At 41.1% G+C, this 14503-nt stretch overlaps 1 protein-coding gene across 13 annotated transcripts in view; it reads left to right on the forward strand.

Annotated features, from left to right (window-relative positions):
- The first annotated feature begins 209 nt into the window (after positions 1 to 209).
- CLIP4 (CAP-Gly domain containing linker protein family member 4) overlaps positions 210 to 14503 on the forward strand; it is a 30381-nt gene continuing 16087 nt past the window's right edge. For 3 of the 13 annotated variants that reach the window (XM_041424091.1, XM_041424104.1, XM_041424105.1), the window contains exons 1-9: positions 210 to 284; positions 1622 to 1658; positions 1788 to 1859; positions 3799 to 3859; positions 4439 to 4585; positions 7167 to 7306; positions 8157 to 8250; positions 9140 to 9301; positions 12443 to 12561. In XM_041424091.1, coding sequence (XP_041280025.1) covers positions 4453 to 4585; positions 7167 to 7306; positions 8157 to 8250; positions 9140 to 9301; positions 12443 to 12561 — 648 coding nt within the window. In that variant the 5' untranslated portion in view covers positions 210 to 284; positions 1622 to 1658; positions 1788 to 1859; positions 3799 to 3859; positions 4439 to 4452. Of the gene's footprint in view, positions 285 to 1621; positions 1659 to 1787; positions 1860 to 1992; positions 2178 to 3779; positions 4077 to 4438; positions 4586 to 7166; positions 7307 to 8156; positions 8251 to 9139; positions 9302 to 12442; positions 12562 to 14503 lie in introns of all 13 variants that reach the window. The other 10 variants (XM_041424099.1, XM_041424096.1, XM_041424100.1 and 7 more) reach the window with 10 other exon arrangements.

Consider the following 14503-nt stretch of genomic DNA (forward strand, 5'->3'; position numbering starts at 1 on the left):
ATCCATCCCTGCATCCACCCTCTCATCCATCCCTGCATCCATCCCCGCATCCACCCTCTCATCCATCCCCGCACTCATCCCCGCTTCCATCCCGCCGTTCCGCCCTCTCCCGCCGCGCGTTCCCGGCACCGGGGGGCGTGGTCTGCGGGGCGCGCTGGCCGCCCATTGGCCGGAGGGTTGGGAAGGGGCGTGGTTTGCCCGCGGTGGGCGGGGCCTGTTCCTCGCTGGGCTCGCTGGGCTGCGGGCGGGCCCGGGCGGCGCGCGCTGCGCTCGGCCGGGAGCAGGTAGGGCTGGGGCGGGGCTGGCGCTTCCCGGCGCTTTCCCGGTGCTTTCCCGGTGCTTTCCGAGTGCTCTCCCGGTGCTCTCCCGGCGCTTCCCATCCTCCCTCGGCGCGTAGTGGGGCGCGGGGTGGCGGTGCAGGGGCCGCCGCAGCGGGCGGGCCGCGGGCGGCCTGGCTCCCCCCGGGCGGCTGCGGCGCACGGCCCGGGCGGTGTCACCGCGGCGGCCGGGAGAGCCCCGGCTCGGGGGTGCGCTCTGCTGCCGCCCCCGGAGGGAGAGCGGGGCTTGCCGAGTGTCCCGGGAGCTGTGAGCGGCAGGGCCGGCTGGAGGGTGCGGAGCTGAGCTCTCCCCGCTCTCCCGGCTTGTCCGGCGGGGAGGCCGCAGGGGTGCGGGTCTGGAGCATCCCTCTCATGAGGAGAGACTGCGGGAGCCGGGCCTGTGCCGTCCGGAGAAGAGCAGACAGACGGGATCTCATTAGTGCATATAAATATCTCGCAGGCAGGTGCCAAGGGGATGGTGCCAGGCTGTTTTCAGTGGTGCCCAGTGACAGGTTGAGGAGCAGTGTCTGTAAACTGAAACACAAGAAGTTCCACCTCAGCATGAGGAAGAATTTCTTTACACTGAGGGTGGCAGAGCACTGGCACAGCTGCCCAGGGAGGCTGTGGAGTCTCCCTCCCTGGAGACATTCAGACCCACCTGGACACGCTCCTGTGTCACCTGCTCCAGGTGACCCTGCCCTGGCAGGGGGTTGGAATGTGGATGATTTCCTGAGGTCCCTTCCAACACTAACAATTCAGTGAATCTTTGAAAACACTGCCATGTTGCAAAAGGGCCCTGCACACAACCCAAGTCTTGGGTTTACCTACGTGTGTAGCATGCCTGCCACCTGTGCTGTAAATGTTCTGAAGTGGGCAGGGGGTGTATGTGCAAGAAACTTGTTCTGTGTTCGTAATTTTTCTTGAGCCTATCTGAATACATGATAAGGAGTCCATTTGACATAGTTGTTGTCAAAAATAGCATCACATTTGTGACAGGTTCAGCTATCAAAGCTCAGAACAACTGTATGTTGTAGCCTGAAGTGATTTAGCATTTGCAAGTTCTTACAGCACTTGCAGGAAAGCTTTGTGCTTTAACACAAGTTACAAACTAGAGTACATGAAAAAGTTGGATCCTTTGTTATGGAACTTTTTTATATGTATCTGCAGAGCTACCATGCAGTCCTGTGTAATGTGTGGATATCAAGAAACCTGTTGTTGCTGTTCAGTTTTGTCAACAAAAGGGTGTGTGCATCCGATGACTCTTTGAAGATTTTTCCCTGATAGTTCTGCTTTTTCAATTGCAGATATAATTCAGCTGGAAGAACGTATGGCTGGCAGATAGTAAGTATGATACTCTCTGCTGTACTAAACTGTGCTCTGTGGTAGTTTGGTAGTGCTGTGAATGGAAAAATTTTCTCTTTAATGTAATTTCTCTAATAGTTTCTGCTCTAAACTCTTTTACTAATACAGGAAAGTCACTGCTCTTTTGGAAGGCCTCCCATTCCACTGCACCAGGACTTTCCAGCTGAATCTTGGTGGGAAGTATGTTTTGGGTGTTGTTAATACCTCAGGCAGTTTTGGCTTTGCTCACAACAGAACTCATTATGAGGATGGCGTGGGGATGCCTTTTCACTTCCTTTGAGTTAGTTTTCAGCCTTTTCCCTTGCCTTTCCAGCTGTGTGTGCGGGGTTAGCTGCCTGGGAAGCTCTCACAGCTGGGCTGGCAGCCCCTGGATGTGGCTGTGGGTGCGGAACGTGTCGTCTCGCCATCGCGTGGTTCAGTGCTGGGTGCTGACACGTGCCCCGTTCCAGAGCCAAATGGAAACCCCACAGTGTGAGGGTGTGCACACTTCCACTGGAGGTGCTGACATGTGAAATTCATTCTTTGTGGAGTTGGGTCAGCATCTGCAGTGTAGCCCTTGGGACTTGGTGCTGCCTACCTGACAGCACGGGTTGTTTCCCTGCCTGCTGTGCTTTGGCAGCGCACAGATTGTGTTCTTGTCTCTGGCCTTGCAGAATAAAAGATGCCCTGGCTGCTTGCACAGGTTGTGTTCTGTTTGGTCTGCTTTCCTGAGTGCCATAAACACTCTTTCTTGTATTCATTTTGAAGTGTCTCTGTTGATTTCAAGTTCCAAGAACTTAGGTTGTCCTACTTCACAAAATCTCACCTTTTCCTGTTACCATCTGCTCAGTCAGGTCTGGCTGCTTTTCACTGTGCTCCTTTTGTTCCCTCAGTGTAGGGCTGTTCAAAAAGCTTTTAATTTCTTTTTCCAGCTTAAGAGGCTCAGCTAATATGTCTTTTGTACTCATGCATATTACTTGTTCCTTTGTGCATTTTGTGAGAACTCTGAGGTGCTGCCTGTGAGAAACTTGTGAATTCATGTGTCTTACAAAGCCTTGTTTTGTTTTGTCGTAGCCTCTGAAGAAATATCAGATTGTAGCAGATTTATTTCACTGTTGCCCTTCAAAAGCAATTTAATTAGGTACTTGCAGCTTAAGGAACTTTCTAGTCCCTCACACAAGAAAGCTGTCGTCTTTATGATGGCTATTAAGCCATTGAAATGTAAGCTCTTAACTTTTCCTGACTGTAAGAAAATATTAATTGAAATAATTAGAGATATTTTTGGCCTTGTTGAATAAAAGAACACGTAAGCCAATGCAATTTGATAATGCTGTGGGAAAAAATAGTCCTGTCCTTCCAGTGGCCTCCTCCTTGATCTTCATGCCAGAACATGCATTTGTACAGCTGTATAAGACTAAGGAAATAAAGTAGTTGGGAGGAAAATGAGCATTTTTCATGTGGACCTTTATTTCCAACTTGAGCACAAGGTGAACTGTGTATGATGGGCAAGAAAAGGAGGCTTTAATTTATTTACTTCAAGATTAGCATCTGCTAATGCTAAAATGCTTTTTATTTAGCATATGGATTGTGAGGTCCCAAGCAGTGTGACAGATTTATTTGGGGAAATATCAGACTAAATCTACTCATACAGCTTGTCGTGTGTTAGGTACAAAAACTAAAATAACTCTTCTTTTAGTTTTTCATATTTACTTGGGCATAAATTAAATGTAATAAAAACAACCATTGCTTCAAGCTCCACGGCTTCTTTCTGTCAAGCAGGCTGGCTAAACAAATTCCTGAAAAAAGAGCCCTGTATAGCAATCTCCAGAATAAAAATGTAGGTTGTTTAGTAGAAATGTTGCTTTTACCCCAAGTGTTTAATAATGATCATTCAAGATGCAGAATTTAAATTTTTCAGCTGTGAGATGTAGCCTCTGGTGGTGCAATCATGTCTGTTTCTATTAAGAATAATGATTTTTTTGTTATTTGTTAATGAATTTGCCTGATATACTGTCTTACAAGTGGTAGCCAGCTTTCCTCTGATCTCAATCTGGGAACCATAACTGGGATGTAACTGGGCTGGTTGTGAGATTTTGTTACTATTACTCTACAACCTTTTAGTCTTGATTCTCTCTCCTAGATTGCTGGAAGGCTTGGGAAGGTGACTGGAAGCAGCACAGGGTGAAGGTTCCAGCACTGTGGTAAGTGTGCTATTTTAAACCAGCCAGGAGAAGAGCTGGGAAAGGAGCTGCTGTGGAACTGTGAGTCCAGGAGTGAATCACTTGCTGATGAATTGTCTGCAGCTGTGTGTGGGAAGATGAAAGAGCTGAGAATTTAAAAAGAGGAGGCAGCAGTAGCTGGCAGCATGTTCTTGCTCATGGCGAGGGGAGGGAATGTGCGTGCAGAGTATGAGGGCAGGTATTGATGCTTCACCTTTTCATAAAGCTGTGAAACACACTAATCCATTTATCCTCACTGTGTGTTTGCTAATAGAGCATTAATATTTTCTTTACTGCTCAAGTGGGAAACTGGGGAGAAATATGATGTTTTCCATTAGTTACTTGCAAGTTTAGTGGTGGAAGTCAAAACTAGAAGTTGGCTAACCTTGACACCAGACTCTGTGAGCCTTGTTCCTATATTAGTTTGTAAGAATGTAATGGCAGCAATAGTTTGCAAATTTAAGATTTTAGTCTCATTGCACGTTATATCTTACTATGATAGGACCAATCCAAAGTATTTCCAATGAGGTTATTTATTGATTTTTATTTTTCCTCCTAAAGTGGCTTTCTAGAAGATGACCATAGAGGATCTCCCAGAACCTTCCTTCGAAGGAGATTCCCTCATTGAAAGAGAACGATTCTTATTCCCAAACTCTGAAACATCTGTTACTTTTTCTGTTGCTGCAGCACCAATGCCTTCTGACTGTGGTATGTACTTTAAACAGAAAATGAATTTGTGATCAGCAGAAAACAAATTTGAATGATAAATTTTAAGAAAACCTGTCAACTCTTAATTATTTCTTTCCAGAAAAAGTTTTCTTCTTATTAATGGATTCTCTCTTAAATGAAATGAAAGATGAAGACCCATGCTTTTTTCGTTTTTCTTATTGCATACACTATAAATTACATCTTTTCCTTTGTACAGTGCTGTGCATGTGTGGTCATATTTGTACTTCTTTCACATCTAAGTGTAGAATTGGATATTGTGATAAGATATAAAATTGGAGTAAGGGAAGTTAATCTACACCACATTTGAAACCTCTAGAGTTACACTTTTTCTTGTGCTTTAGTATGTAAATGATGTACTAGAAGAGGATATTTCTGTTGAAAGTGTATGTTTTTGTGGTGGTGAGGACTGTAAAGTGAGTGGTAGAAAATTATACCAAGTATCAGTGATCAGTTCTCAAAATAATGTTTGTCTTCAGTGACTGTCATCACATGTATAAATTATAATAAAATTTCTGACAGCATATAATGTGTTAAAATGTCACTGTAGGTGAGGAGCTTCACTGATAGCTGCAATTATAATGCCTTTGAATGTTGCAGAAGATATTAATAGCATCTGTATACTCAAAAATCACTCCTTCCACCTCTGTGTTTCCCATGCATTGATTAGAGCAATCAGCCATATTCAGGAAGAATAAATACATGTAATGTTCTGTCTTTGACAGGCTCAGCATTCTCGAGACCCAGTTTATAAGTTAGCTCAGGTTGGGAATGTAAGTGTTCCATATGATGTATTTCAGTACCTGAACGTGTGTCTTTACATGGTTTAGCCCTGTTCTCATCGCTTGTCTTCCTCCTCTGCTCTGAGTACTGCCATGATTTATTCCATTCTACTTTCTTATCCCTTAGATAAAGTTTCCATTTGCCTTCTTCAAGCATTGTTTTGTGGTGGTATCTTCTAATAACCCTGTGATTTCACTGCTGTGTGTTCTACCTGGTTTCTGCCTACTCATTAAATAAAAAAAAATCCTTGTATAGGAGATTGCTGTCACCTGTGTAACAGTAACATTGCTGAATCTGGGTAAAGGAGGTTAAGCCACAGCAGAGAGAGATTCTCAGTCTTTACATTCAGTGCATTTGTTTTTCCTTAACACAGTTGGGCACTGTGATCAATACTTTGGAAAGACAGAGGAGGAGAAAGTAATATTTTAAGGTATCTAGGTGCTATTGCCATCCTTCCGTGGGATTGATTGCTTTAACAGATTTTTCTGTAGCATTGCTTTGTTTGCAAAGACTACAGCTGATCACCTGCTAAGCACTTTGGGTGGTTGTTATTAATCCTTGATGCAGTCTCAGATTTTTACCCTACCATGCTGACTGTAAGAGTTGATTTCTGATAGATAATTTTGATCAGATTTGTGGCTAGAAATCTTCCTGGTAGAGTAAGAACTGTGAATATTGTGTAGGATCATTAATCTTGTTGCCTAGTTGTCTGTTTACTTCATGGCTTTCAGCTGTAGATCAGCTGTGGTTTATGTGGAACGTAAATATTAGTGGATAAATGAGTAGATGTGTGTTGATGCATTGGATGTAGGGAAGAAGCACACTTGTAGTGCTGGGAGATAAATGGTTTGGGGTTTTTTATATGGTAGGTGCAAATAAAAATTAATGGTAAATATCAGTGAAAGTTGTCCTCCTTTTCTGTTCTTGTTGACTCAAGGCAATGGAGTTTGAGGAACTCTAAATAGCCAGGAAGAGAACTCTGTATGTGCTCTTATCTGTTATTCCAATCTAGAAGTCAGGTATGCTGTTTTTGGGGAAAGGTTGGGATGATTCACCCAGGTGTGGTTTATGCCATGTCACACACCCAGATGGGTGATGGTGTGTGTTGCTTAACTTGTCTGTCCTGTCTGAGAGCCATGGATCTGTGATAGATGTGAGCTGTATTGTACATTTATCCAAAACCTGTTTAAAAGGCAGCTCCATGACAGCTGCAGTGGGGGTGAAAGTTCAGTGTTTGCCATGGTTCATTTACTGATAGTAGTAGACTCTGCTTTCATTCCCTCTCCTCATAGCCATTGCTATCCAGATTCTTTCATATGATTTTCCAGAGCTGGAGGAAATTCCACAGATTAAAAATAGAGAATGTGTGCTTCATTAACAAGCACACACACACACCTGTGAATAATGTGACATATACTTTTATAATAAGGTGTTTAAGAGTTTGGGTTGCGTGAAAGAACATGAGGCTTAAAATCTTTAAAAGTGGGTTGTTTTTTTTTTCCTGGTCTTGATTTGGTGTCTTAATTTTTGAAGGTGTTTGTTTCCTGCAGCTGCCACCAGCTGGGATTGATGCATTAATGAAATACTGAAAATAGCAGAGGTTACAGAATGCCTTCGTGATTAGAGTGTGTGTTTATATTTTGTATGTTCTGTGTAAATTGTGATGGAAGAAGAAGAAGGAAGATGTTTTCTCTCTGCTGTCCTTTGCTTCTGAGTTTGAAAAACTAGATGCACGTTAAAAATCAAGATTTTATGTAAAGAATATTTTCTTTTTAAACAGAGTTTTCCTTCTTCGATCCCAACGATGCAGCATGCCAAGAAATACTCTTCGACCCCAAAACATCAGTTTCTGAATTGTTTGCTATCTTAAGGCAGTGGGTTCCACAGGTCCAGCAGAATATTGATATTATTGGGAATGAGGTGAGATACGAATGAAGATTCTTGTGTGCTCTCAATGTTAAATACTGTGTTGACAGTGAATAAAACCAGTTCATTTAGAAGTAGAATTAATCATAAATGCAGATACAGTTTCTGCCTTTAAACAAGTAGTGAGTGATCATGCCTTGTATTCCACATGTTGTCAGGTTTTATGTGGAAAAAGAAAGATGATGGATAAAATTCAGTACATTTGCATAGATGGTATAAGCAATGTTTCTCTCAAGGCAATTGTGTTGAGACCCTTCACCTTGGTGTTTCAGTTTCCTACTTAGCAGTAATCCCAAACTCAAACCCAAAAAATATATGAAGTTACCCTTAAAGCCTGACCTTAAGGGGCAGTATTTCCAAGGCACAAAATGTGTTTCTAGTATTTCCATCCTACTTTCTTATTTTTCTTCTGGATTACAGGTTTTTCTGGGGAAGTGTAGTGAAGATGAATGCTACCATACTGTAACTGGAGGCTTCTTTTTAGAGTTGTGTGGGAGTGGGGTGGATAATTGTTGAGAGATCAAAGAAGGGGAGAGCTTCATAAATCATTTTCTCATGCATTTAACTGCTTAACTTTTTAGCATGTGAAGTGCATGTTAGAAGGAGCAATAGAAATAAATTTTTTAATCTGTAAATAATGAAGGTTAATTATAATGCTATTTATTACGTTGTGTATGTTGCTCAGCTCAGTTGCTGCAGTTAAGAGTCTTTTCTGGCAGGTTTCTTTGTCACTAGCCATTGTAATGAATCCAGGAGTCAATATATCTTCAGTAATTTAGGAAATAGTAGTGATGTCAGAGATATGCCAGAGGTAAAATCTGCTTGTTTTCCACTTGCCTGTCAGATCATTAAAAGGGGTTGCAATGTGAATGACAGAGATGGACTGACTGATATGACTCTCCTACATTACACTTGCAAGTCAGGGGCTCATGGCATTGGTGAGTAAAAAAAAAAGTCATTATAGATGTAAAAACCTAATTGACTCACATAAGCTTATCCCACTGACACTTACAGAATTTTTCTTTGCAGTAGATTCTTTTTATTTTTTTTTTTTTTGTGCTTGGTTTTCTCTGTTCTAGTGGCCATGAGCAAGGAAGATGCAGAATTGCAGCTGTAGCCATGGGGAGCAAACTGAGTTAGTGGTATAGGTATCACACACAGTAGTACCAGCTTAAACAGATAGTTCATTTAGCAAAGGCAGTTTCAGACTGAGGTGCAAGCTGCAAGTTTGCTGTGGTTTTTGCTGCAGTTTTTTTCACAGCAAAACATTTAGGCAACTGGCTGTTCTTTTGTTTTGTTTCTTTCACCCTGTTCATGTCAGCAGAGAACAATAAACTTTATTTGCATTACTGTGGTCATAAATACTGGAAATGAATGCACATTTAACTCTGTTTGAACACCCCTATTAACTTTTATGTGTTTTGATCCTTTTTTGTTGACCTGAGCCCACTTCTCCTCTGAGTTTGAGAGAAGTCTGGCACAGGTCATCTTCCCCGGTGTCAGCAGATCTTTTAACATTAACTTCAGCACTGTGATGTTCAATTATTTTTCTCCTATCGGATCCTAAAACTCCTGGGTTTGATGGCTGACACAATGCTTACATTAGTGAAAAACAGACAGTGTTATCATACACTAGAGATTTCAGCTCTTTATGATAAAGGGCAAAAACTTCTGTGTCCTAATCCAAAAAAAAAAGGGCAGAGTAATAGTTCTGCTGTGAGCTTGAAGGGCTTAATGTATGTTTTGTTTTACACATAAACATCTATGTGTTTTTTGAGGTCAAATAAATAAATCACTGATGCATACTTCACAAAAATTACCCTGCAGGTGATGTCGAAACTGCTGTAAAATTTGCAACACAGCTTATTGATTTGGGTGCTGACAGCAGCTTGCGCAGCCGCTGGACAAATATGAATGCCTTGCACTATGCTGCCTACTTTGATGTTCCAGAACTGATCAGTGTTATTTTGAAAAATGCAAAGCCAAAAGGTAGGCATTGTGACTTTTGTTCCGTGTAGTTGTCCATATTTTGTAGATCCTATGCTGATACATTGTGGACTGTAAGTCTGGTGTCCATTTATCCATTATACATAAATAATTTCTTATTCTTTTATTCAGCCTCGTTGGTTCATTTTCCTCTTAAACTAATTTTTAGTGTTTTACTGTACTGTTTCCAATGCTGGTTTTTAAACTTGAGCTTTGTACAAGACAATAGAAGTTTCAGATAGACTGGAAAACAAACAGGTTAATCTTAAGTTATTGAGAACTAAGAGAATGTTTGCAGAAAACCAAAGATACAACTATTGTAGGAAAATCTTGTGGTTTTTAAGGTTCCTTAAACATTGAGAAGTATGTTTGACATGTGGGGAGAAAGTTAAAGGAGTAGTGGGGATTTGGCAATTGCATGTGGCAAACCTGTGACGGAGGCAATTTTGACCTGCTCATTTTTCCCATTTTTCAGCTAGGCAGAAGGTCCTGTTTAAGGAACAATTTGACTTTAGTGTTTGACATAAATAGAGAACACCGTTTGGCATGATACTGTGAAGGATTGGTAGTTGGAGCCCTGTTTGTACTAATGCACATGAAAATACAGAAATGGTTCTGATCAGAACTGTTTGTTTCTAATTTGGTCAGGACAGCAAAACCAGTAAGCAACTTTATCGCTAAAATTGTATAAATGTGAATTTGTTCTGCTAAATATCCTTCTGATTGTGCTAGATAAAGGATTTTTATCTAGGGACTCTGTCTTAGCAGTTTGAAAAGCTGGTAGGCTTTTGGAGTATCCAGGGCTTGCTTGCTACATCTTGAGTCTCCATGGAGGTAATTGCTAAGCAGTGCTCTTACTGGTGTGACTTGCTTAGGAGGTGACATGTGTGGGTGGGTAACAAAAGACAAAATCAGACTGCACACTGGTTAAGTCCACATCACATTTCAATAGCCTGGCCTCCATAACTTGCATCAGCAGTTCAGGTCTCCTTTCAGACCTTATTTGCATTTGGTGTTCTCCTCTTGTATGGTTCCTACAGAAGGGGCGGGACTTTGCTCAGATTTCCAAGGAAACCACTCTGGTTACTGGGCAGTTGGCAATTCTTGGATAAGCAGCTGATATTTTTAATCTCAGGAAATATGTAAAATTATTTGCCCTGTGGCATGGGAACAATGGATAGTCTGAATTAATAGAATAATTTTAGCTCCATACTTCATCAGGCAGTTTGTAGAGAAGGAAGAACATACGTAGAAGGTGAGCGTGCTTTGGATGGATCCATACTGAACTAGAGAAAAAATGGTTGTTATATAAAAAGAACTTCTCAGGACAGTGGTGTGCTGACTCTGAGACACCCATTGTGAAGCACAGGTGTTTCCTTTTGATTTACTGCTAAACTGCTTTCTTTATGACACTGTGTAGTTAAAGTCTTCATGCAGATCTACTCCTTGGTTGCTACAGGAGAGCGCTAGTTTGGTCTTGGATTTTTAGAGGTTTTAAATACAAAAATTATATATTAATTTCCTCTAGATAGTTTGGGGGTAGTTACCAGGTAACATTTGGTACTTGTTTTTCTTTCTGTCACCTCTACAATGCCCACTTAGATTGAAGCTGTAAGAGAACTGTTCAGAACATCTAAGCATAAAGCTTGCAGGTCTGAGGAAGTCACACAGTCTAACTCCAAAAACCAAACCAAACATCAGTTGTTTTTCAAAACAGGAGTACGTGCAGCTGTCACTGGCTCAGTAGCTGATGCTACTGACCAGTATTTTTGCAAACTGGTTCCTATGTGTGCAGAAAATGTTTGGCTGTATTCCATGGTAGTTTCAATGGCTGTATACTGCTCCTCAGCTTCTAGCTGGTTTTAAACTGGTGATGTCTTCTGACCTTTGGTACATAAAGCGTACATCTGCATGTGCAGCTCTCATCATGACTGAGGCATGTGAATGCAGTCTTTTTTCATGTTTGTGTTCAGTCAGAGTGATTGCAAAACTGTTAAATTCTGATTGCAAATTTGTTACCTTTGATCTTTATAAAATAGAATCAGTTTTATTAGTATGTATGAACTTAACATGCCTATACAGACATATATAACTGTTATTTTCTATATTGTTGATGTTTTACTTGTTTATTTAATGTAGCTATAAAAGGATGTTGATGCAGTTGGGATATACTTTGTTTATGGCATTGTGAGAAGGGCTAGTGTTTTCTGGGATGGAGACTGGTACTGGAAAATATGAGGAGGTTCTTCAGCCCTGAGGTGGAAAGTTTTATGTTCCTCACTGGTATTTCAAATTGGAACATGATTGCTAATACTTGTGGTCTTTTGGCTTGTGTATTAAATCAGCTGGCATTTTTAATTAACAGTCCTATACCTAACTGACTCAAAATGACATCTCTCTTGTGTAATTTAAGAGAGGAGCCTCAGATTAAACAGACATTTAAACTCCAATCTTCTAGAACAGTAATAACTTCATACCAGATTGAAAGATGTATTGGGAACAACTGATAGAAATATATATTGTGCTAAATCACTTCCAGTCAGATGCAGTTCTCCATTTTCCAGACTATCAGTGTGAGACCCTTCAGAGTGCAATTCTTTGAAAACAAAGAAATTATAACAATCACCAGCTCTTACTTTATTCTTGGCCATTAGTAATTAAATCAGTGTAAAGCAGATGTATAATCAGTTTTCCTTTGCCCTACTACCTGCTCACAAAGGAAGACAATTGGTTGAAGATGCATCTCATTTTGATGTTTGACACTTAGAAGCAATAAAATATAAATGTTTCTGAAACATTAAAAAATTAATTTCTTGCAAACCTGAAGTTACTCACTTGTTAATCTTGGCACAGTAGATTGGGCACCCTGAGTAGCAGCAATTTTGCAGTTAAGGCATCAGTATTAAAAAATGAGTGAAAGTACATGCTCATCTTCCAGCTTGGTTCGTGGTATGAATAAACAGATGCAAATAAGGTTGATACTCTGTGTAGAATTACTTCTTATATGTATTTGGTACATAAATAATGGTGTGTCTGTGTAAATGCTAACATAAACTGTAAAAATGAATATCCTCTCAAGGAATCTGTAGGGGGAAATGTTCATGTAACAAACTTGCATACCTCACATGTGATGTTTAATTGCAGATGTGGATGCCACCTGTAGTGATTTTGATTTTGGAACAGCTTTGCATATTGCTGCATTTAACCTATGCACAGGAGCTGTCAAGTGTTTACTGGAACATGGAGCAAATCCTGCCTTTAGGGTAAGGAGTTAGGTTGTAGATTCACCAGAAGCTGAAAAAGGTACCTGGAAAAACTGAACAGTCTGTCCAGGATTTTGACTAGTTAGAAGTGTGTTACATGGGGTGAGAGTGCCTCAGGAAAAGATATTTGCAACTCATAGTGGATGATTTTGTATGCTTTGTCCTACTTGTGTGTTGAAGTTTGTATTTTTGTGTCATGGTCTAGTTCATTCATTCAAATAACTTTCAAGAGGTTTTTCTGTTTGTTGTTTGAGCTTTCATTTATTAATACTCATGGGTGTCTTGCATGAGCTGAGTCCCCGCGGCAGTGGGGCATCTTTTCAGAAATGGAGGAGTGCAATCTTTGCCCTCCAGAAATGCAGTGTTGTGCTTAGCAGTGAGCCCAGTGTCAGCATGAGTAACTGAGAATGCATAAACATCAGCTGCTCTCCTTAGTAACCTAATAATAGGCATAGGTTATAGTGCAAAGTGTTGCTAATATGTGTCTGGCCACAATCTTGGGTTTTGATTGAGTTTTGTGTTTGATTTGGGTGTTTAGTGTTTTTTTTTTTGTTTTGTTTTGTTTTTTGTTTTTTTTGTTTTTTTTTTTTTTGGTGTGTTTTTGGGGGGAAGGGCTTGGAAAGTTTTATTTATTTTAGAAAAACCAGTGTCTCAGTTCTCTGTTTTCAAATGCAGGGGGGTTATTTTAAATGAGAAATCGTAGTTGTTATAAGGGTACTCAAAAGTCATTATTTCATGTAGCACTGTTGCTGTGAAATCTTCTGGAACATTATTGTCCATACAGTTCTTCATGATATTCAGTCTAGATCTCTTGAAAAATGGTGGGTTTCTTTTTGTCTCTGTTCAGTGTGCATGAATGTGTCTCAAGTTCTCTGGCAGCTGTTTTGTTTAGGAGTCTGTTGTCACAGGCAGCACTGCTTTGTAGTTGCACAAGCTTTTTGAGCTGGCAGAGGTGGCTGTGCCCTTGAGAAGGGAATTCCTGAGCTTCCCCTGAGTTTCTATTTCACCTTCTTGCTACTGCTCTGCCCCTGCTGTGTGTTGGCACAGAGGTTTGCAGGGCACCTGGTGGGCTGAGCTGTGGGACTGATGTGACCAAAATAATCTCTAATGTCATGACTACAAACTCAAACTCTCCACCCAACTTTAACCCAGCTATTTCCTGTTTTTAAGGTAGTGTGATTTTTACTTAAAGTGATTGGAGATGTTTAAGGAATGGTGGGTGTTGAATTGCTCAAACCTGCAATAAACTTTTGACTGGAGACAGTGTGTGGAGTTAGATTATTTGGGAACAGCAGTGTAAATTCTGAGTAAGGATTATACTTTCCTAGCTTTGAGATGTATTGAGAGGGGTCTCAGGAAACATTGAACTTCTAGTCTGTTTTGAAGGAACCAAAACAAATAGTCTTACTCTGCATCATTCCTTCTGGAAATGTCTGAGGCTAGGGGCTCAGTTGAGACAAATGTGGAAGACTGAGATGATTATTTTGCTACAAACATTGTGAAAATGGGCAGACAGCCAAAGCTCCATACCAATGGCTTTGCTAAAGAGTGTAGGTAGAACTGTCTCTGGAGCAGCCTGACAGTACCTGCTGCCTGGGCAGCTGGCCTGGAGTTGAGATTAGTTCCCGGGGAGCTGCTGCTCCAACAACTCATCCTGTCGTGTAGGACATGCAGGGAATCACAGTCACAGCTCTCTGAGTCTGGGATGTGTTTGGAAAGGACTCTGTCCTTAACCCATCTCTCATAGATAGCCTGTGTCTAGATAAACCTGAACAGGTTTATTCAGGTACTCATGTGAGCCATCACATGTGCATATTCTATACATGCAACATACTTTTAAATTCCTCCTTACACTTGGAATAAGCCTTACCAGGGAGTGAGCTATATGCTGGGTAAAGATAGATTCTTTGGGAGAAGTTGGCATTTTGGTATTGGCATTTCA

The sequence above is a fragment of the Onychostruthus taczanowskii genome, unplaced genomic scaffold (genome assembly GCF_017590055.1).
Source record: "Onychostruthus taczanowskii isolate IOZ18803 unplaced genomic scaffold, ASM1759005v1 scaffold80, whole genome shotgun sequence".
In the NCBI taxonomy this organism is placed as follows: domain Eukaryota; kingdom Metazoa; phylum Chordata; class Aves; order Passeriformes; family Passeridae; genus Onychostruthus; species Onychostruthus taczanowskii.